Consider the following 20,908-nt stretch of genomic DNA (forward strand, 5'->3'; position numbering starts at 1 on the left):
ATCTCCCGGGGTGGTGGTGGGGGCTTTCTTTAAAGGTCCTTCCCTTTCCACTCCGGCCACCTCCCCCAGTCCCCCTGCGGGGCCAGTAGTGAACAATGGCGGCAGGGAGGTCTTAAAGTGTGAGAATATGCCTTGGAGAGGTGAGTCCTAGGCAAACCTGGCCCCAGTATTTAGTGGGAGGGGCTGACGAAAGGCAGGCAGATGCCAGCATGGTGTAAAGAACTTACACAGAAAAATAGGCAGCTTCATCTGCAGAGACCAGGTATTTTGTTTTATATGGAAGAAATCGTCTCTGGTTTAGAAACTTGTGTGGTGTTGGTGGGGGGGGCTTCCCATTGTGGTAGAGGGGAGTCAGCCTGGTCCCAGTGGGGTGGGGGGTGCTCCTTTTCTGGGGTGAGTGTGTTGTTTCGCACAGGCCTATTTTAATTCTATAATGAATAACCCAGTAACTAGTAATGCGAAGCACATATGTGCCCCTGGTGCCACGGACGCTGTGTCCCCGTGGCAGTGCCCAGGGCTCTGGAGAGAGGCTCTCTGGCCCTGGGAGCCCATGAATGCCCCTGGGGGGCTGTCACAGGGGCTTATGTCTTCCTTACACCGGATCCTGCACTGAAGAGATTTCAGGGGCTTTGGGAATGTGGAAGAAACAGGACAGGGCTGTCACGATATCTCTGACTCCAGTGTCGGGGGCAGACTCTGCCCGGAGATCTTGCTCTCTGCTCTTTGGAGCATGGGGGGCCGTTAGGGTAGGAGTTTGGCCAGATGTTAGGAAGGTAGCTGTAAGTTACCGCAAACGCCTGGCCATCCCTTTGCTCTGGGGTAGAGTTCGTGTCATCTGCAGGGGCTGAGGGCCTGCCTTGCCCCTGGTCCGCCTCCATGGACGTGAGCCAGGAACATCCCTGACTCGTCGTGTGGACGCTCCTCGAAGGAGCGTGTTCATGGTCCTGGTTTTTTAACTCACTCTCTCCCTCTCTCCCTCCTTGCCCACTTCTCCCCTTCCCTCCACCCTTCCCCTGCTTAGCTGGCTGGAGTTGTCTTCCTTGGAGTCGGACTGTGGGCATGGAGCGAAAAGGTAGGTGTCACTGTTAGCAGGGCTGGAAGCATCAGGGAGCCCAGACCAGGTGTGTCAGCTTTCATTGCTCCTTCCTCCAGACTCCCCCGATAAGCATCTTGCCTGGGGCAATGGTTTGTAGGTTTGTAGCCATCGTGGTTGTCGCAGAGGCGCTCTGAGAAGTGTTTACTGAGCTGATCATGAGACCTCCTGGGGCCCTGGGACTGGCTCTGTTTCCCAGTTGTGGGGTCACTGCTAGGGGCCACGGGTGGGCTGGGCTGGGCTAGGCTGGGCTGGGCTGGGCTTTTGAGATCCATGAATGCGGAGAGCCCTCTCTGCTGTTCCCAGAAGCTTCAGACAACCCGGGGGCTTGTCTGTGGTGGAGTCTGGGGTGGGCCTGGGGCCACCTTCTGCTCCTGTCTGTGCCTCTGGGAGCCAGCAGCTCCCTGAACACAGTCGTGTTTGTTCCCAAAGTTCCGTCCTGAGACTGGGAGCAGGGCTGTGTTAAATCCCCCTGGGTGCCCTGTGGGTCAGGGCAGGGGCTTCCACACCTGTGAGCCTCCTTGCCCAGCCTGTACAGGAGACGGGGGGCAGGGGGAGGAGGTGGGGAGACCGGTCTCTTTCTGTGCAGCGGGACAAGGCGTGGTGGAAGCTCTGAGGAGGGGACTAGACTTAGGAGCTGCGGCCCTCTTCTGCTCTGCTGGTGGGTGCACGCCAGGGAGGTGTGAGAGCCTAGGAGGACCCTCTCTCCAGAGAGCAGAAGAGGGGAGAGAGGAGAAAGGTGGAGTAAGGTGCACTGAGCCGGGGTGGGGGGGGCAGGGAGACGGTGGGAACTAAAGCATCCTCTTGAGCCCCAGGCCCTGAATCCTCTTATCCCTTCAGTGGAACCTGCCTTGGGTTCTGGGAGATAGAGGCAGGAGCGCTTAGATCTATGGGCCTTCTTGCCATGGTCTTCGGAGCTGAATAAGGCCCACCTTGGGGTTTGGGTATTTTCAGGGTACCCTGGAGTCCCCTAAAGGGCAGGAGCTGGAGTGCAATGTCCCTTCATCCTGTGGACAAACCCCACAAGCCTGCGCAAACTGTGACTCATATCGCCACCATGTGGCCATCTCCCGAACAGCAGCAGCTCTGGCAGAGCCCTGAGCAGAGGCCTGGCTACCCTGGGGCCCTAGGGGTCCCTGGGGGCCTGGCTGGTGGCTCCTTTCTCCTTCCTCCTTTGAATCCTGTAGAACTTTTCTGTCAGTTTTGGTTCTTACTAGCCACATGTGACTGTATGTATTTAAGTTAGTTAAAATGAAACATGAGCTCAGATGCTCATTAGGACATGGGGCCATAGGCTACCATTTGGCACAGTGCAGACAGAGAACACCTCCCATCATCACAGAAGGTTTTATGGACAGCACTGCTTCGTCTGCCCTTGGTGGGTGTTTCCAGAACAGTGTGCATACTAAAGCTGTTTTCAGCTCAGGGTCATGGGGTTCTCTACAAACTGAGTACAGAGTAAGCTGTTACATGGCCCGAGGCCAGGGCGAGCCTCTGGCCCTAAGGTGCCTGACCGGAGACCACAGGGTTCCCCAGGGCCCCTGCACTCTAGGCCTGGCACAGGCACCCTACAGTCTCCAAAAAAAGCATGGGGTCGGCCTGGGAGGGACTCAGAGCCAAGGTGCAGCCCAGGATTGCTGCGTGCAAGGGCCCTGGGAGCTGAGTCTGGCAAGGATTTGTGCGCAGAGGGCGCCCTAAGAGGGCAAGTGGGCAGGGGCCACGCTCTGTGCTCTGGCCTGGCTGTTAAGGACAGGACTGAGCCTCAGGAGACAGGTCCCTGTCCTTACTTTAGCTCTGGACATAACCTAGGCCCCCCCTTGCCCCCCAAGACACCCTTGACTCCCTTGACTCTCTAAAGCTGATGCTTTCTCTGCCTCTTTCAGGGGGTGCTGTCTGACCTCACCAAAGTGACCCGGCTGCATGGCATCGACCCCGTGGTGCTGGTCCTGATGGTGGGCGTGGTGATGTTCACGCTGGGGTTCGCGGGCTGCGTGGGCGCCCTGCGGGAGAACATCTGTCTGCTCAAGTTTGTGAGTAGCCGCAGATGCGGGGGCGGGTGGGGGTGTGGACTCTGCTGGGCAGGCTGACCCCTTATCTGGCCGAAGAGGGTTGTAGCTCTTACAGGGCCCCCTGGGCCCCAGCCGTGTGGGGAGGAGGCTGCCCACCGACTGGGAAGGTTTCAGGAAACAGTCAGCTAAGCCGGCTGCTCACCCCTGGAGAAGTCGGGCCGCTCTGGTGTTCAGGTTTTGGAGGGAAGCGATGGCTAAGCAGCTGGCTCCTGTCCCCCTCCCTTGCCTCTTCCCTGCGAAGTTCTGAAGGAATTGTTTGTTCGCTACTCGCCTTTGCCCTTCTTGGCTAAGATCAAAAGACGTTGCCAGTAAAGTTAGGAAACCATTTTCCTCCTCCAGGGGGTGTGTGTTGGGATGTGCAACACAGAATCCTTAATTTCCTGGCAGAACTGCCAGTTACTTAGGGTTTGGTTTTATATTTAGATAAAAATTCATGCTGAAATGCGTTCAGTTAAAATTAAATAGCACCTGGTGGGGAAAACACATCATCATGTTTTGCAATATATTATTTGTTGAATTTATTAGATCAAGCCTTCTCTTCCTTGGGCTTAATTTAAAAAGCAAAACATGTGTTTTTTTTTTTTTTTCTTCTTCTTCTCATTTTTTTTCCTTTTAAAAATATATTTAGTGTATCTTCCTTCTGTGTGAATGGAGGTTAGGTTTTGAAGGGCCTGGTGTGTATGTGTGTGTCTCTGTGTGCGCACCCGCGCGGGTGTTTCCCCTTGTCTTACCCTGAGACCCTCGCCTACCGTGGCCTCCCAGCTTAGAGCACAGGGTGACCAGTGGTGGTAATGGGCAGGGGAACTCACGTACTGCTGGCTGGAAGTCTGCTGGATAGGAGGGGTGCGGCTGTGGGGGGCCCTTGCAGAGGGCCACTGCTGTGGTGGCCAATGGCACTGTGCTTCTGGAGAGGTCTTGCCACATACAGGGGCACTCAGATGTCCCGCATGAGCTGCATGACCTCAAGCAAGCCATGTGCCAGAGTGAGCCTCTGTTTCCTTGTACCTACAGTGGGGGCGGCAGTAGATTTCTAGCAACTTGGACAGTTGTGTGTGCGAGGAGAGTGGTCAGGTGTTGTGTCTGGGGCACAGGCTCTGCCCTAGAGGAGCTGGTGGCCTGGTGGGGTAGGTTAGCCCCATCCTTTTCCTGGGATGGGGCTTCCTTGTTGAGGAGGGAGGCTGCCTCACAGGAAGTGGGGGACATAGTGGCTTGGAGCTTTCTGGTCCTTTCACTCGTCTCTTCCCAGTGGTGCTGTGATGGGAGTGGGGGTGCACCACTCCATTTACAGAGGGGGTGGGGCTGCCAGCCAGTCACATGGGATTCCCAGGGGCTCCGGCACTCGTGTCGCAGGGGTGGAGCTCACCCTCTTTGCAGTAGGCATCGATCCCTGGTCAGACGAGGCTTTGTGCCTGGCTGGAGGCCGGAGGTGTGATGACTCTCACCTCTGTTCTTGTCGCCACGCAGTTCTGCGGTACCATTGTGCTCATCTTCTTCCTGGAGCTGGCCGTGGCCGTGCTGGCCTTCCTCTTCCAGGACTGGGTGAGGGACCGGTTCCGGGAGTTCTTCGAGAGCAACATCAGATCCTACCGGGACGACATTGACCTGCAGAACCTCATTGACTCCCTTCAGAAAGCGGTAAGGACCATCCGTGCTGCCCTCCTGGCCAGAGCGTGGGCTTCCCTGGCCTTGCACACTGCCCAGGCCTCGGCTAATGGAGAGCCCGGGGTGTCCCTCCTCCGCATGGCAGGTGGCGGGGAGGCTGTGGGGGGGCTGCTCTGGCCTCTGGTCACTTTGACTCTGCCCGTTGACTGTTGCCTGGCCCTGTAGGTGTGTTCGCAGTGTGTCCTCCCCCATTTGCGTGGGGCAGGCCGTCTTGCTGCCCCCGCGGGCACCCTCCTCCAGGGGCCCAGATTTCTCAGGTCCTGGCCACACAGGCGGCCGCAGGTCCCCAGGCACTCTGGGTACCCAGGGGCAGAGCGTCCCCTCCCCGGTGCATGACTCACCGTCTGAGGCTATTCCTGTCCCCTTCCTCCCTGGGACCTTTTCCCCTTCCTGTTCAAGAGGGCAGAGCTGCCTGGAGGAAGCTTCCCCAGATGGGGAGGAATGTGACCTCCTTGGAATATGTCCCCAGGGGGCTGTCTAAGCCATCCCAGGCCTTGGCCTTGACTCCATCTGGCCTCCGCCTTCTCTGTGTGCAGCTGCACCTGGAGGCTTGGACCACTGCCGTCCCTGTCCTGGGGGGGCCTGTTCCCCGCCACTGGCTGGGGCAAGGCTGTCGTGTGGGCCGTCTGTGCGCTGCCGGAAAACCTCGCTTCCCCAGGGGCTTCACGTGGAACACTTGGATTCTGAGGAGAAAACAAGCAAGCACGCATTAAAAATAACTCTGGTTCACTCTCATGTTGACTAAAACTTGCTTACCCTTACGTTGTGTATCCCGGGACCCAGCAAAACCCACTTTATGTGACCAGAGACACTTCCTGTGCCATAATAGTGACCAGCATTTTTCTTCGAAAATCCCACCTTAGCCATTTCCTCCTGCCCTCACTGAGCCTTCCCGCCGTTCCCCGCTGTCCCAGAGCCGTGGCGTGCCCGGGTGTTCCTGTCCCCCGCTAGCCTCGAGGACAGGGCACTCTTCTCCAGTGCTGTCCTTTCCTCTGGAAAATACACTCTCCAGAGGCATTCGGTAAATTGTGGAGATTCCTCACGCTGAAATATTTGGGAGTCATGAGAGAAGCTGGAACCGCAGCAGGGTAAGGGGTGGGGGGCATGGGATTTTAATCTTAGAAATAAAAGAAGACAGCCAGGAGCCCTGGTGGTTGATCTGTTGTGATCATGGTCTAGGAGGCCCTTGACATCCCTGTGCCATTTTCAGTGTTTGGTTTTACAAGTTTGTAGACGAGCGGTGATTCTGTTTGCAACTACACCAGACAGTGGGGGGTGCAGAGACCCCAGGTTAGGGGGACTGAGCTATGATTGTGTTAACTGTTCACCCTGCTCATGATTCTGGCCTTGGGAGTAGACGTCTAGCAGCTGTTTTTTGTAAAGAGGCACCTAAGGGAAGTAAGGCCAGCTTGGACGTTTCTCTGGGAGGAAGCCCCACTCACTGCCCACAAGGAGGGGTTCTCTTGGAGGATACGAGAGAACTGCATCAGAAATACTGAGGGTCTCCGCGGAGAGTGAGGAATCCACTTTGGGCTGAGGCGAGGGGAAGAAGGAGAAGCCCCAGGGGGAGGAGGGTCTGGACCTGAATGGTGTGTCCCTGGTGAGGCCTGGGGACACTGCAGAGGCAGTCCTGCATGCTGTACCCCGGTGGGGGGGGGTGGGATCTTAGATGAGGTTTCCTGGTTTCCCTCTTAAAGGCTGCCTAGGTTACCATGCTTAGCATCTGTGCATGTGGGAGGTCAGTGGGGGGGTGGGGTGGGTGCTGGATTTCTCTGTGTGTACATGGAGCAGCGCTTCCCCTCGTGTCCCCAATGCCCTGTGGTGGGGTGGTCACAGCCCTGGCTCAGAGCCAGAGCCCCTGACAGTTCTCGACTTTTGTGACCCCAGAACCAGTGCTGCGGGGCATATGGGCCAGAAGACTGGGACCTCAACATCTACTTCAACTGCAGTGGTGCCAGCTATAGCCGCGAGAAGTGTGGGGTGCCCTTCTCCTGTTGCGTGCCAGACCCCGCGGTGAGTCAGCCTGCCCGGGGGGCGTGCAGCTGTTCTGGGTTCTGGGCTGCTTCTGTGCTCCCTCTGCACACCACGCCAGAGTCTGCAGCTCCCAAGTCCTCTGTGTGTAAATCCCAGGCACAATTTTGCATGACCTGCCCTTGCTCTAGTGTTCTGGGTGAGGCAGGAGAAAACCAGTCGTGTCCTTCCCTTGAGGGGCTCTCACTTAGGGTGCCTGGACGAAATGCTAGAAATGTGATGAGCCATGGGCCGCCCTCTTCACCACCCTCTGGAGAGAATGCCCTGTGCACAGAACTGGGGGGGGGGGGGGGGTTTACTCATCATCTGGGAGTAGTGGAGGCATCTTGCTTTTCTTCTTCACCTGTTCTCATTCCCAGCCCATAGCCTGGGTCTGTGGGTTCCAGAACCAGGGCCCTTGGGGTGATGTGTGAAGGAGCACTGAACATTTGCTAGAACTGAGCCTTTTATAGCTCCTGTGTGCTCGTAGGTGTCCAGTACTTGGCCCCAGGGCTCAGAGCCGGTAGGTCAGAGCCACTGTCACACGACCTACTTCCCAGACCAGGAAGCTCTGGTTTGCTGCGGCCACACAGCCAGCGCCTGATATCCCCACCGTGACCATGAAATACTGAGCGAGTGGAACTTTCCCCGCTCAGGCACTGCCAAACTGTGACCCATGGGCCAGATCCAGCCTCCTCTCTATTTTTGTATGATCTGCGAGCCGAGAGTAGTTTCAGCCCTTTGTAAATGGCTGACAATAAGTGAAAGGAAGAATACTATTTCGTGATGGGTGAAAATCATTTGAAATTTAAATTTCAGTGTCTGTAAATGAAGTTTTACTGAAATGTGGCCATGCACATTCATTTATGTATTGTCCGTGTCTTTCATGCTCCGAGAGCAGAGTTGAATAGTTCCTACATAGACGGGTCTCCTTCACACATACGGTTGGTCAACCTTTGTCCTAGTGTGAAAGGTCAGTTGGCATTGCGATTAAAGGGTGTGAGCTATAATGAAATTTGTACAGGTGTTTGCTGATGTTTGGTTGGGACTTTTCTAGAACCTTCTACCACTGGCTTCCCAAGAGAACAAAAATGACCATATTTTTTTCTGCTTTTCTTACAGCAAAAAGTTGTGAACACACAGTGTGGATATGACGTCAGGACCCAGGTGAGTGCCCGAGGCGTGCAACTTTAAGTTTGTCAGGTTTATTCCCTGTGGTCCAACTTCCCGATTTAGCACAAGTGCAAATTGGAGTGGGTGAGACTTGGGGAGGGGCCGTCTAAGCTGGGAGCGAGCTGGGTAGAAGCCGCTGGCAGCAGGACTCCGGGGAATAGCGATGGGGGTGATTCCCAGCCTGGGAACTGCGGTCACAAAGTCTGGCAGTTGCTGCATTAGTGGAAAGAGGTCAGATGAAAGTTTTGGGAACAAAGGCTTTATTTTTAGTGGCTCCTTGGAGTTCCGTGGGTGTCTGTTCAGTAGGAGCTCAGGGTGAAGCTGCAGGAGCACAGGGCATGGTTTAGAGGCCATATGGAGGCAGGGTGGCAGTGAGGAGGGAGATGGGTCTTGGGGCGGGAGGAAGGCTCAGTTCTCCAGGGGTTTCTTCAGGCCACAGGGGGTGTGAGGGTGGAGAGAAGTGAGTGTCCCCCTCCCCCCAGGCACTGCTTGGTGGCCTTTGGTGGTATGAGTGAGTGACTGCTGTTCTGAAGGAGGGAACTTGGGGGAATCTACGGGCACCTTTTCTGTTGGCCATGGACGCCAGGGATGTGTGCCTCCGGTTTGGGAGGCCCAAAGCCCTTCTGCAGGGACCTCCGCCCATTACCCAGGGACGGGCCTGTCCCAGCATCGTCCTTTCATTGCTGCTTGTGTTAGATTCTAGGGCTGTCATAACCAAGTACCACAGACTGTGGCTGAAACGTGGAAACCTCTCTCCCCAGACCTCGAGGTTAGAAGCCCGACATCAGGGTGCTGGCTGGGCTGGTGTGAGGCCTCCCCTGGGCTTGTAGGTGGCTGCCTTCTCCTGTATGTGTCCCCACATGGTCCTCCCTCTGTCTTTTGGTGTCCTGATCATTTTTTATAAGGACGCCAATCATATTGGATTGGGGCCTATCTGATGACCTTATTTTAATTTGTTTACCTTTTTGTCCATATAGTATTTCTCTTTCTCTGACTGACTGACTTTGCTTAGCATAATACTCTGTAGCTGCAGCCACGCTGTTACAGATGGCAAGACCTTACTCTTTTTTTATGGCTCAGTACTAATCCGTTATAGATATGTAACACATCTTTTTTTCCCTCATATCTAGAGTTTGGGTTCGGGTTAGGGCCAGCATAATGGGGGTTAGGGCTGGGGACAGTGTGAGGATATGTGCCTAGTATCCTGCAGTTCAGAGACTTGTCTGGAGGGATAACTTTAGAATTAGGGTTAGTGTTAGGGGTAGGGGTTAGGGGCTAGGGTATGTGGCTGGCGTCCTGCTGTTCAGAGACCTCTCCGGATGATTCAGGTTAGGATTAGGGTTAGGGTTATGGGTTATAGTCCCACTTCAAACACCTTGTCTCCAAGTGCAGTCACATTCTGAGTTTTAGGGGGACACAGTGCAGCCCCTCGCCCCACTAAAATGGATTACTGTTCCACCAGTATTGCCGTGAGCGAGGCTGTATATGGTGGGTAGAGGTGAGGATGGGCTCTATGTGCTGGCGGTTCTCCGGTGTGCGTCCTGAGCCTCCACTAGGGGTCAGGGTTGGAAGGTGCCTGTTGGCTTAGGACTGAGACTCTGGCTCCTGGAGCCAAGCTTCCCTGGCGGTGCGGGGAGAGGCGGGGATGGGACACACACTCTGGGGATGGGACACACACTCTGGGAAGCCACTGTCCCTTCTTTCCCCAGCCAACTTCTCTGACTCAGAAGATGCTTCTAGTTTCTCTCTTTAAAGCCCCATCTTCCTCCTTGGAGCCTTGAGGGCCCTCTGTGTCCTTCAGATGTGGGCTCTGGAGGTGTACCGAATTTAGTCCCTCTTTCAGTCTGGGGAGGCCTCACCAGGAGTGGGTAAAGACCACCGCCAGAAGCCTTCGTCTGGGCAGAGGAGAAGATGCAGACTGCCCAGGGAGAAGGCAGAGACTGCGGCAAGTGGAGGCAGTTCCCCTGGAGGGTTCTGTCCGCCCTGAGCACCCGACTTCCAGCCCCCTGGCCTCTGCTGAGCTCCACCCTGCCCGCCAGGGGAGCCCTCTGGGGAGCCGGGGTGGGGATGCCCTGCATGTCTTGGGCTCAGGTCGCTGTACTGTTTCCCTTTAGCTGAAGAGCAAGTGGGACGAGTCCATCTTCACAAAAGGCTGCATCCAGGCGCTGGAGGGCTGGCTTCCGCGCAATATTTACATCGTGGCCGGCGTCTTCATCGCCATCTCCCTGCTGCAGGTTTGCTCCCCCTGCCCTTTGTGGCTTCCTTTGTCCTTGCGGGTCGCACCTGTTCATCAGAACCAGATGTCACACACTCTGGGCAGCTAGCAGCTAGCAGCTGCCCAGAGAAGGGGGAGGGGAGGCAAGAACGCTGCCAGTCAGAGAGACTGGTTCTCCGGGGTGCCCAGGGCTTGGGAGGAGAAACTGGCAGCCCCCAAGCAGCCTCTTGGATGGCCATCACCGCCTTGCGGAAGGTGCATCGTTCAGCTCTGACGCTGCCATCAAGAGGGTGCCTGATGCGGCCCAGGGGCTACGGACCATCCACACTCCCCTTCCTCCTTCACCCCGCCAGTGTGTGTTGAGTGATCGCAAGGGAAGCTTAGACACAGAAGCATCTAGAAAAGGAAAGAACAAATTTACTTGCCAAATGAGCAAAACATTCAGACTTGAGAAGAACTGGCTCATAAGATATAAACCACAACAGGAATTTAAAGGGGAAATAAGCAAAATTCCAAGATTTCCGAGTTCACATTGGTCTGTTCCTGGTAAAAAAAATAACAGTGTTGATGCTGGTCACCATGGTGGGATGGCAGCGCAGCTAAAACCAGGGAGAACCTTGTTTTTATCATGGAATCCTGGTTTACAGGAAACATCAAGATTTATTATTTTACGTCAGAACCAGTCAGGTGACTGTTATTTTTGGGTTAACTGTGGGTACAAAGTGTGTCCCAGCGCAGGATATGTGACGTGCATGGCCCTGTTGGAGGCAGGCCTTCTCCACTGCCAGCCGTTTGCCCCAAACTTCTAGGCCCCAGGGATAGAGCAAAACAGACCCCAGGCCTCCCTGTTTACTGGCGGGCACATCCTCTGTGCTGCATCCTCACTGTCTGCAGAGCGGGCCCTGTGCACCTTGCCCTGTGCTCGCCCTCTCCTGTCTGGCCCCAGCACTGATAGCCTCCCCTGGCTTTGGTTTCAGATTTTTGGCATCTTCCTGGCGAAGACCTTGATCTCGGACATTGAGGCGGTGAAGGCAGGCCATCACTTCTGAGGAGCAGAGGTGAGCAAGCAGAGCTGAGCCACGCCATGGAGGCCAGAGCCCTTCGCTGCTGTCAACCCGACATCCAGAGGGAGAGAAGTGGACACACCCAGCCAGAGCCAGCGCCCCGTCTTCGGCATCAGCGTGACGCGACCTCCCTGTTTCTGTTTGCTGGTGCTGAAGACCAAGGAGCTCCTCTGACCTGCACGGACTTTTGACAGAGACCCGCCCTCTCGGAGTTTACCCAGAGACGGAGACCATGTCTTTAAGCGGGGTAGGGACTCTGAGGGACAGAAGGTTCCCATGGCTGTGAAAAGGGCCTGACTCAGTTTTCCTGGAGACTAAGTGTGTCTGCAGGGCACCCTGGCCTCCCCACTCATGTTGTCAGTGCCAGCCTGGAGGGCGGCCACATCTGCTATGAGGGGGACCTGGGTGGGAGCCCAGCAGACACGACGAGGCTTCAACCAGCCGCAGAAGGGTGCCACCTGGAACTGGGGAGGGGAAGGGGAACAAAGGGACCGTACCAGCGGAGCCTGTGTGTCTGTACAAGCTGGGGGGTGTTTGCGGGTTCCTCTGCCATGTCCAAGGAAGCCTGAGCCATGTGTGGACAGGTGCCACGGAGTGCCTCCTTGACCGCCCCTTCCAGGACAAGACCTGCCTCCAGTTTCCACAGTATCAGGTCCTGATGACACGTGGGGGAGCGGGCCACGGGCAGGGTGCTCCTCTGAGAGTCGGCTCTCCCTTTCTGAAAGTGTGTACATAGTTTATTTATAGGGATAAGAATGTTCTCACACCATTTCTTCATTTCCTCTGGCATTCCCTCCAAGCAGCCTTACACGATGTCTGGGACTGAAGCCATCCCTCTCAGTTCCCTCGTGTGTCTCAAGAACCAACCCCCTCAACTTCTCCTTTTCATCCCTCACAGTCCAGGTGCACACACGTGCTCTCCCTTCCTCTGTGTGCCCCAGCTCACACGCACCCACTCCCTTCCCCAGCTAGGCCTCGCCGTCTTCTGGTCTTGGTGCTACTGAATCCATCACCTGGAACTTGAATCCTGACCCCACCTGCCACTCTCCCTACCCCCCCACTGCAAGGCCAGGGAGCCCCAGCCAGAGACGTCCAGCCTGGAACCTGTGACCAGGGCTTCTATCGAGGCTACATGCTAAGGGCCGCTGGCCGGCCTGGTGTTTGCCTCTCCCTGGAGAGCGTAACTGTGGCCGGGCCCCTGTGTCGAGCCTGAGACCCCAGCCTGCAGCTGGGTAGAAGGTCAGGATGGTTCTTCTTTGGCTAACTTTTGTGGTGACTCCCCCCTCCACTGTCCCCAGTCAGGGATCTGTGGTGATCATGTTCCCCCTCCCTGGCAGGGCTATCTCGGGGCTTGCTCTTGGAAATGAAGTCTGTCTTATGTACCGAAGGTTTCCCCGCCGGGGGTGGCTGGTGTGTCTGTGCGTCTTTGGCTGGGCTCCTCTCTAACGCTTCTCTGGATCCCGTACCAGTTCTGTCCTCCTTGTTCAGGGACTTGAGTGCTACCTTCACTGACTTGCCGAAGTGTACATGCTAGTGTGGTGTATACTGGTGGGTGTTTGTGGATGATGCTACGATTTTTGTTTCTGGGTTTGTTTTTTGTTTTTTTTGTTTTTTTGTTTTTTATTTCTTTATAATTTTCTCTGTAGACTAGAGGAAGAAGAATGCTTGTGTTTTCAGGAAGTGTGATGCTTTTCTTTGACTGCCAAACTCTTTTATGGAATATATCTTTATATTAATGCTGTTGTCTTGGTCGTTTTTATTTTGAGTGACATCAAGATGGCATGAAACATCACGATGGTAAACTCGGCTGCTAAGGGAACCGGGGGCACTGGGAGTGACTAGACAGGACAGGACAGTGGAGGATAAAGGAATCCACGGGCGGCACAGTTTGAAACAAACTTCCATCAAGTGATTTGTTTTAGATTCCGTGCACCACTTTCCGTTATCCTTTGTGTGGAGGTTACACCCAGATCACGCGGACTTGTGGTTTGCTTACACCCAGCTGGAAGCACGAGGCAGAACTCTTGACTCTGCAGGTGGGCAGGAAAAGCATTAGGCGACCTCTTTCCAGCCTCGGGTGATGTGATCCAGGTGGGAGAGCTTGGGGACACTGGGGGGGGTGGCGGACCCTGCTGCTACATGAGTGTGTCTGGACGCCCGCAGGCCCATCTGAAGGGTAAGTAGCATTGTCCACCTTGCCGTGTGCCTCTGATCTGTCTGGCCCCGGGGAGATGGTGGCTCTGGACCCACGCTGCTGGTGCGTGGGTGCCCAACAGCTTAGCCTCCTGGGTGGCTCCTTCTGGCTCATCTATCCGGGTCGCCCTTGTGGCTGGACCCCTTGTGAGTCTCCTGACAGCTCCTAGCCCAGCTCCAGATGAAGACTAGTTAGGACTTTTTCAAGTTCAGTGTGTTTTTCAATTAGTTTACAAAGGTCTGGCCATTTGAGCCGTCCCCTCTGCCTCTGAGTGGTTGGATGAGAGAAGAGAGAGGAAGCCTGGCGGAAGGGGTGCATGCGTGGCTCTCTCCAGTGAACCCTCCTCCTCTCGGAGCCACAGTGCAGGCGTCCCGGTCCCGCGCAGCCCCTGCACTCCCTGCCCTCCCAGACCGGGAGGAGGCCACCGTGACCTGTGCACACCCCTCGGTCGCCCCCACAGACTCTCGCTGCAACGTTTCTGGCTCTTCCTTTATCCTTCCCGTGCCCCTCCCGCCCTGCTCCTTGTAGGCCTCGGCTGCATCGGTGTTTTCCCACATCCTCTCCCTCTCACAATACATGTTTCCCCATGTCGGAAGGCTTGCCTCTGCCCCCTTGCCTGCCTGCCTTCCCTTCCCTGTGGGGGCTCGTTGTCTGGGTCTCTGTACCCCGCCCTCCACAGCCCAGCACTCCTCCCTGACTGAAAGCTGCTCACCCCCTCACCAAGCCCTGTCGGCCTCTGCAGCCCCCAGCACTCTGGACCACCCTCTGGGCCCAGGCTCGCCCAGCCTCTGGCCCACGCTGCCCATCCTTGTCACGCCCTCCAGCAACTCCTGCCACTGCCGGGCTCACCTGTCTCCAGGGGTGCGCCCTGCCTGGAGGGCTAGGCTGTGAGCTGGGCAGGAAAATCGTCTCCTAGGACAGGAAAACAGTCTCCTAGTGCCCAGGAAGTCTGTAGTTTCCCCATGTGAATAACAATAAAAATGACTTGGCTACAGAGCCTTCCGGAACGTAGGGTGTGCAACAGGCACTTAACAGTTAAATTCAGTGACCAGAACAGCTCGGAGGAAGCCAGTTTCGTGCCCAAAATGTGCAGCTCGGAGAAAGGGGAGCTCCTGTGGAGGATTTGGAAGATCTAGATTCAAACTCTAGAAACCTGCCCCAGAACCTGTACCTGTTCGAGTAGGCCTGGCTCCTGCTGAGTGAAACCACACCAAGGGCATGCCCAGGGAGAAGCGGTTTCCCGAAGATTTCCCAGCTCCCGGACTCTGTGGCAGGTTGACAGATGTTTGGAGAAGGGAGGGGAATGTTCACTCCTGCCTGTGTGCCTGGATTTGGGACAATATGGTGCTCAGCCTTCTTCTCGGCACTGGGATCATCATGGTGCTCAGCCTTGCCCCTGAGACCATGGTTTTGGGCCACAGGCTCACTTCCCTGCAAGGCCAGAGCTGCTCTCCACGCAACAAGCCTGCTGAGGTCTCTATGCACCTGGTGGGTCTGCCACTGGGGTGGTAATGGGCACGCATATGAGTATGGGCCTCTGCAATCTTAGGGACCTCAAGGAGGAGCTCCCCTGAAGAGGAGGCCAGCAGAGAAAGGAAGGCCTCAGTCTTGGTAGCAGGGCCATCTGACCGTTCTTGGTCTGCAGCCTCAGAGCATGGACTGCAGAGGCCCAGAGAAAGGTGAGGGGCTCTTGCAGTGGGTCCCAGCACCCAAGGAAGGACCCAGCATCCTAGGAAGGTCCTGCCCATGTGTCAAGTTCTCAGCCCTGCCACCCAGAGGGTCAATGCCTTTAGGTGTATGAGGTGAGTGGAATGACTGTATGACTTTCACAGGGGGGTATTTCCAGCTCTAGGGTCATGCATCATGTCTCTCGATGGGGCCACAGGGTTTTTAGGTTGTCTGCCCCTAAACTGTGGTAACTTGTCGCCAGTGATGGATCTTGGTAAAGGTGCTTCCACAAGCTTGTGTCTGTTACTCAAGAGGTTGTTGCCTGACCTTTCAGGGCCGACGGGGCACTCTGAACATCCAGGGGACCCTGTACCTTTAGTGCCATTTTAGCTCTGCCAAATCAGCAAGACCAGTCTTTTCCTCCTCCAGACGGCAGTGAAGAGAGGTATGTTCATTCTCAGGATGCTGTTGGGGTCTCCAGGATGCCTCTGGAAAACCTGCCGTGGGCACTGTGGAATAAGGACCGGGGAATGGCTCTGAGAGGAAGAAAAAGTCAAGGCTACATTCAAGTGGGCACTCTTCCTGCAAAGTGACCGATTTCAGAGAACCCGGCTTTGGAGGAGGGAATGAACCTTTCCTCAGGAAGGCCGAGAGCATTCTTTCTTCCCTCCACCTTTTTTCCGTGCTCTGCTCTCCTACTTCAGTGGGGGCTTTGGAAGCAGGGTTTAATAACCATAGAAATAAATGAGCACCTCGGACTATAATTCTATCACCTCAAACAACTTTAAAGCTAGTTATTTTATATGTTTAAGTAGTCTAAGCGCGGCTCCGTGTAATGGGAAGAAGTACGCTTCCTGTTCCCCAGAGGCAACTGCTCCGTCCCAGGTAACCTTCTAGAAAGTGTGGATCCATATTCCCAAATCTTTCTCATACAAATGAGAATCCTATTTTACGTGGTAGTCAACAATTAATTTTACTTGATATTTCCCCGAAATCTTTCTCCATGAGTGAATGTCGGTCCACAGTGCACCTTCACTGTCCCACCACCCAAGGCAGGGCCCCCCAGCCAGTGAACGAACCTTGCTCTGCCCAGGGGAGTATGTTTACAGTCGCAGGTAAGAGAAAACCCAGTTCAAACCGGTTTACACAATGAGGGGAGGTTTTTGGCTCCTGAAACTGGAAAGTCCAGAGGTGGGGTGAGTTTCGGGGTTGGTTTGATCCAAGTGGCTCAGCAACGCCAACAGGATCTGGTTTCTTTTATTCTCTCTGCTCTGCCTTCAACAGTGCCCCCATTGGCCGAGGCAGAGGGAGGGCGGACCCATCACAGACAACCTGGGTCCCCACTGTGACGGGAATGGGATGGTAGTGAAGCCACTGAGGGAAGCCCCCCTCCCAGAAGCCCCTGCACTCATCCTTCCCATTCAAACCACGTGTCAGGGCAACAGACCCCTGTGGAAGGGGGTGAACGTTGCGGAGGCCGCCAACAGCCTTCATGATGCTTCTGTGGGTGGATGTTTTAGTTGGTGTGGTGTTTTGTTGTTACAAGGGCTTATAAAAACTCCATGGCATTTTGTTGTTAGAAATGCAAGAAAAACATTTGTTTTGTTTTGTTTGCAAGAAAAACATGTTTTTAAAGGAGTTCCCCAAGGAGGTGGACTGACATCGTGACGATTGGGTTCTCGGGGCTGGGGCATGTCTACTGCTGCCAGCCCACAGCTGATATGTTGAGGGTGCCGTGGCATGAACATCCATGATGGAGGTATGGGCTGGCTCTGGGCCAAGGGGGTAGATGGGAGGGGGGCGATGTCTCTCCAAGGACTCCTCCCAGTAGCCTGTGGCCCTCCAACAGCAGAGGTTCCACAGACAGGCTGAACAAGATGGGCAGGAGAGCCCTAGCCATCTGCCTTTGCCCTGGAAGATGGCTGGTCCTGTGGGAACAGTGTTGTTGGGAGGCAACCTTGTTTATCAGTGAGAATCAGCCCTCAAGACCCAGGGCTGCCCCTGAGGTTGCATAGGGAGGGAGCTAAAGAGTCCGGGCAGACACAAGCCTGGCCCCTGTCAGCCCAGAGGAAGCTCTAGGATGCGGCAGTTGGAAAGTCAAGGACCACCCAGTCTCCCAGCATGCCCTGGTTTCTTGCCCTGGGTCTCTGGGCTCCAGACAGCTCACTGCCTGACTGCTGCCCCCTGGTGGTTGGGTTGATCCCACTGCTGGAGAAGGGGGGCACCCCTGCTGGGCCTCTGCCTGTCTGCAGAGGGGTAGGTACTCGTTTTGGAGAGAAAATAGAGACAAAAGGGGAAGGGAGAGGAGGAGGTCTTGGCTCTGTGGGGGTGCAGCCCCAGTGGAGACAGGGATGGGCTGTGCCAGCCTCTTCCGCTTCCCCTGCACCTGCCAGGCTGCAAAACCAAAGTCATTACGTGAGAGGAGGGAGAGCCCAGACCCAGATTTGTTTGGCTTAGGACCTCTGCTGTGGTGGGAAGAGGCCTGAGCCTGAGCTGGAGTTTGGGCTCAAAAAAAAAAAAAAGTAAAACTTAGTACCTCGGTTTCTTCATTTAAATGCTCTCCCCCCCTCCCCCACAGGGGGCCCAGGAATATTCCATTCATTATTGGAGATGAAAGAGCGTGGGAGCCCTGACTGCCCAGCCACCTACTCACCAGCCACGGAGCTTCTGGCAAGTTACTTAGTCTCCTTGAACCCTCTTTGTAGAGTAGGGATAGTAATGGCCCCACGTGGCCTTGTCTTGAGGCTGACATGAGCCCAGGGCACTATTGGGCACCCCCAATTACTGCTGGGGAGATGAATGAGGAGCAGCAGATCCCCACCAGGCCAGTCCCCACCAGGCTGAGCAGCCTGGGTTCCAAGTCACAGTTCAGGTGGGCTGACACAAAACGCCCCACTTCTCTGTGCTCTCAGGATCAAGGCTTGGAGGTCTGCAGGGAGACTCAGCAGGTATCTGGAATTCAAGATCTGTTTGCTTTCTCTGCCTTAGAGGTGGGGAGGCAGGAGAGGGTGTCACTTCTCGTCGGGAGCGCAGGTCCTGCTGGAAACCAGCACAACCCCAGAAGTCTCTGGAAGCCCCCAGAGGAAGCAGAGGGGCCCCTCGCCCTCCTAGGGAATGAGGGGTGTCCACAAAGGCCAGCCCACGGGAGCCCGCATAGCCGCACAGCCTGCCTTCAAGGGGCTCAGAGAGATGACATGGGGAGTTAAGGGGCTCAAGGAGCTTGGGATGGGAAAGAAGAGAGCTCTGAACCAGGTGCTGCGGGAGACAAAACCCCAGACCCGGCAAGACATCATATTTGGACCAGGTGGACCCCAGCTGGTACCATTCTGGTCAGGAGAACAGACATGCAGGGAAGTGCTGGGACTGGCCAAGGCCGCAGCATGAGGGTCCAAGTCCAGGAGGCCGTCTGGGTCCTTTCCACCTCTGATGGGCAAGGGTGTCCCTCCAGGTGATGGGGCAGCCTCAATGGGAAGGAAGCCAGGAGCCAGGGAGACCTGTGTGTGTGTGTGTGTGTGTAAGACAGGTGTATGGGCCCTCACTTGCGTGTGTGTGTGTGTGTGTAAGACAGGTGTATGGGCCCTCACTTGCTCCCAGGAGAAAATCCTTGTGTGTAAAAACCTGTGGGAGCCAGGGTCAGGTTCTGTTCTAAGGCAGCATGAATCCGGTGGTCTCAGCTCTGCACTCATTGCCCCTGTCTGGCCGGTGGTCCTCCTCTTACCCTCCTTGCCCAGCCCAGTCATCCTCTCAGTGCCTTTGAAAGGGCCTAGGACTGCTGGCCCTGTTTGAAGGTGATTGTTTGGATGTAGTCATTCACCTGACTGCAGGGACTGGACCCAGGCCTGGTGTTTTCTTTTAGTTTTAGATCTATTTTTTCTCCCTGTTTTTTAAAATGAGCACAGCTGTGGGCCTATCTGGACAGAGCTGGAGTGGCCTCTGGGAGGGACTGAGCACCCTGTCTCTTGAGGTGTGCAAGCCCAGGCTCACCATCTCCCGGGGTCAGGAGTGATATGGCTGGAAGTGGATTTTGTGTTTCGTGGACCATGGCCAGTCTTCCTTCCCATCTCTGAGAGGCAGTGATCTTTAGTGTGCCTTTTGTTAGAGGTAATCTCCCCCTAAAAGAGTATTACTTATTTGATATTACATATGCATGTGCCAAAAATTTTATTTAATTCATTAATCAAGTGAGGGAGCTGGTAAGATTACCAGTCAGTTTGGAGGAGGAATCACATATATCTATATGGAGTAAAGGAATGTGCAGACTGGCTTTTTTTCAGGGGGAGGAGGTAGTTGGGCTCTATTCACATACATACAGTTAGGCATGTCCATAGACAAAAAGTATTTGGCCTTAACACTACAACTTAGTTGTAAAACTGCTCAAAGGTAATGAAAGTCCAGAATCACATCATTGGAAGAACGTGCTCTAAACAATGCATTGTTTTCCACGTGAGACACCCAGAATCTTTTTCGCTTATTCCAAAAAAGATTTCCTTCCACTTCTCGTCCTTCTGGCACAGCTTACTTTTAAGAAATAGGACTCAGGCAAGGAATCCAAAGGAGCCAATCTCTTATGGCAAAGGGTGGAGTCTGCGGGTTAGGGTATCTCCCAAGTGCCCTGAGAAAAGGCCAGCCCCTGCGGGAGGCGTCCTGGGGGCACTGGCTGCCCTCTTAGCAATGAATGGATGGCTCAGGTCCTCAGGCCATGTCTGCTGCCCCATGAGAGCCGGGGTATCAGTAAAGGTGCTTTAGTCCTGTGGCCGCCCCTGCAGACCCACCAGGAGCCACATTCAAAGCTGACCTTGTCTTTTTTGACCCCCAGTACCAACTCCTGCCTACACCCCAAACTTTTCCCATTTTCTCCCATCTCGGTTGAGGGTCCTGCCATCCACGCAGCAGCCAAATCCAGGAGGGTGGGCATCATCTGGGTTCCATGCATGCCATCACCTCCTCCGCTGTCAACAGAATGCCAAGTCATCTGTCCTCAAAGAATCAACTCATCCGTTGGGAGATCCTTCCCGATGCGCTCCCTGGGACCACCAATGTGACCGATGTCGGTGTCCTCCCTTTCATTCTTCTGTACGATTCCTGGGACTCCCCTTATTTGTAATGCATGCATTTGAGTCTCTTTTCAAGCATAATTGCATTTTGAAATGAGTTTCCCACCCCTCCCAGTGGATCTCTCTGGGATTCCTGGAAGCTGCCGGGGGTGGACGGGCTTTGTGGGGACCCACCCTGGCAGCACAGCACTCCAGAGCGAGCCAGGAACCAGGTGCCGTTGCTTCTGTAAGATGGACATGGTTCTTCCAGCCCACAGCTTGGGGAGTCATGCTGAGGTTCTCAAGGTGTGGTCCTTAGACCAGCAGCGGCAGCATCACTGGGGAACTTGACAGAAGTGCAAATTCTGTGGTCCCACTCCAGGTCTCTGGAGTCAGGAACTCTGGCATGGAGCCCTGTCATCTCTTTCTAACTGGTCCTTACGAGATTCTAATATGCACACTCAAGTGTGAGGGCCACTGCATGAGGGCAGAATCAGAATAGACTAGCTGCTCGAGCAAAGTAGCCCCTAAACTTGGGAGGCTTCAAAAAAATAATTACAGGTCTTTGGGGAAGGAGGGGAGGGCAAGTCTTAGGAAGGAAGCCAGGGTGGCAGACACACCATTCATGCTCCCATTCCATTGGTCCGAACGCAGAGGCTACACTGAATCACAGGGGCTGGCAAAGGTCTGGGTGCATGCCCAGGAGAAGAGGAGGGGTTGGTCTTGG

The 20,908-nt window shown here is 55.1% G+C and overlaps 1 protein-coding gene across 4 annotated transcripts in view; it reads left to right on the forward strand.

Moving 5' to 3' along the window:
• The window catches only part of TSPAN14 (tetraspanin 14), a 58,401-nt gene extending 45,379 nt beyond the window's left edge, over positions 1-13,022 (forward strand). For 3 of the 4 annotated variants that reach the window (XM_059397928.1, XM_059397927.1, XM_059397929.1), the window contains exons 3-9: positions 1,022-1,072; positions 2,977-3,123; positions 4,627-4,797; positions 6,712-6,837; positions 7,957-8,001; positions 10,122-10,241; positions 11,200-13,022. In XM_059397928.1, the coding sequence (XP_059253911.1) occupies positions 1,022-1,072; positions 2,977-3,123; positions 4,627-4,797; positions 6,712-6,837; positions 7,957-8,001; positions 10,122-10,241; positions 11,200-11,271 (732 nt within the window). In that variant the 3' untranslated portion in view covers positions 11,272-13,022. The remainder of the gene's footprint in view (positions 1-1,021; positions 1,073-2,976; positions 3,124-4,626; positions 4,798-6,711; positions 6,838-7,956; positions 8,002-10,121; positions 10,242-11,199) is intronic. The other variant, XM_059397930.1, reaches the window with a different exon arrangement.
• The last annotated feature ends 7,886 nt before the right edge of the window (positions 13,023-20,908 follow it).

The sequence above is a fragment of the Mustela nigripes genome, chromosome 4 (assembly GCF_022355385.1).
Source record: "Mustela nigripes isolate SB6536 chromosome 4, MUSNIG.SB6536, whole genome shotgun sequence".
Lineage (NCBI taxonomy): Eukaryota > Metazoa > Chordata > Mammalia > Carnivora > Mustelidae > Mustela > Mustela nigripes.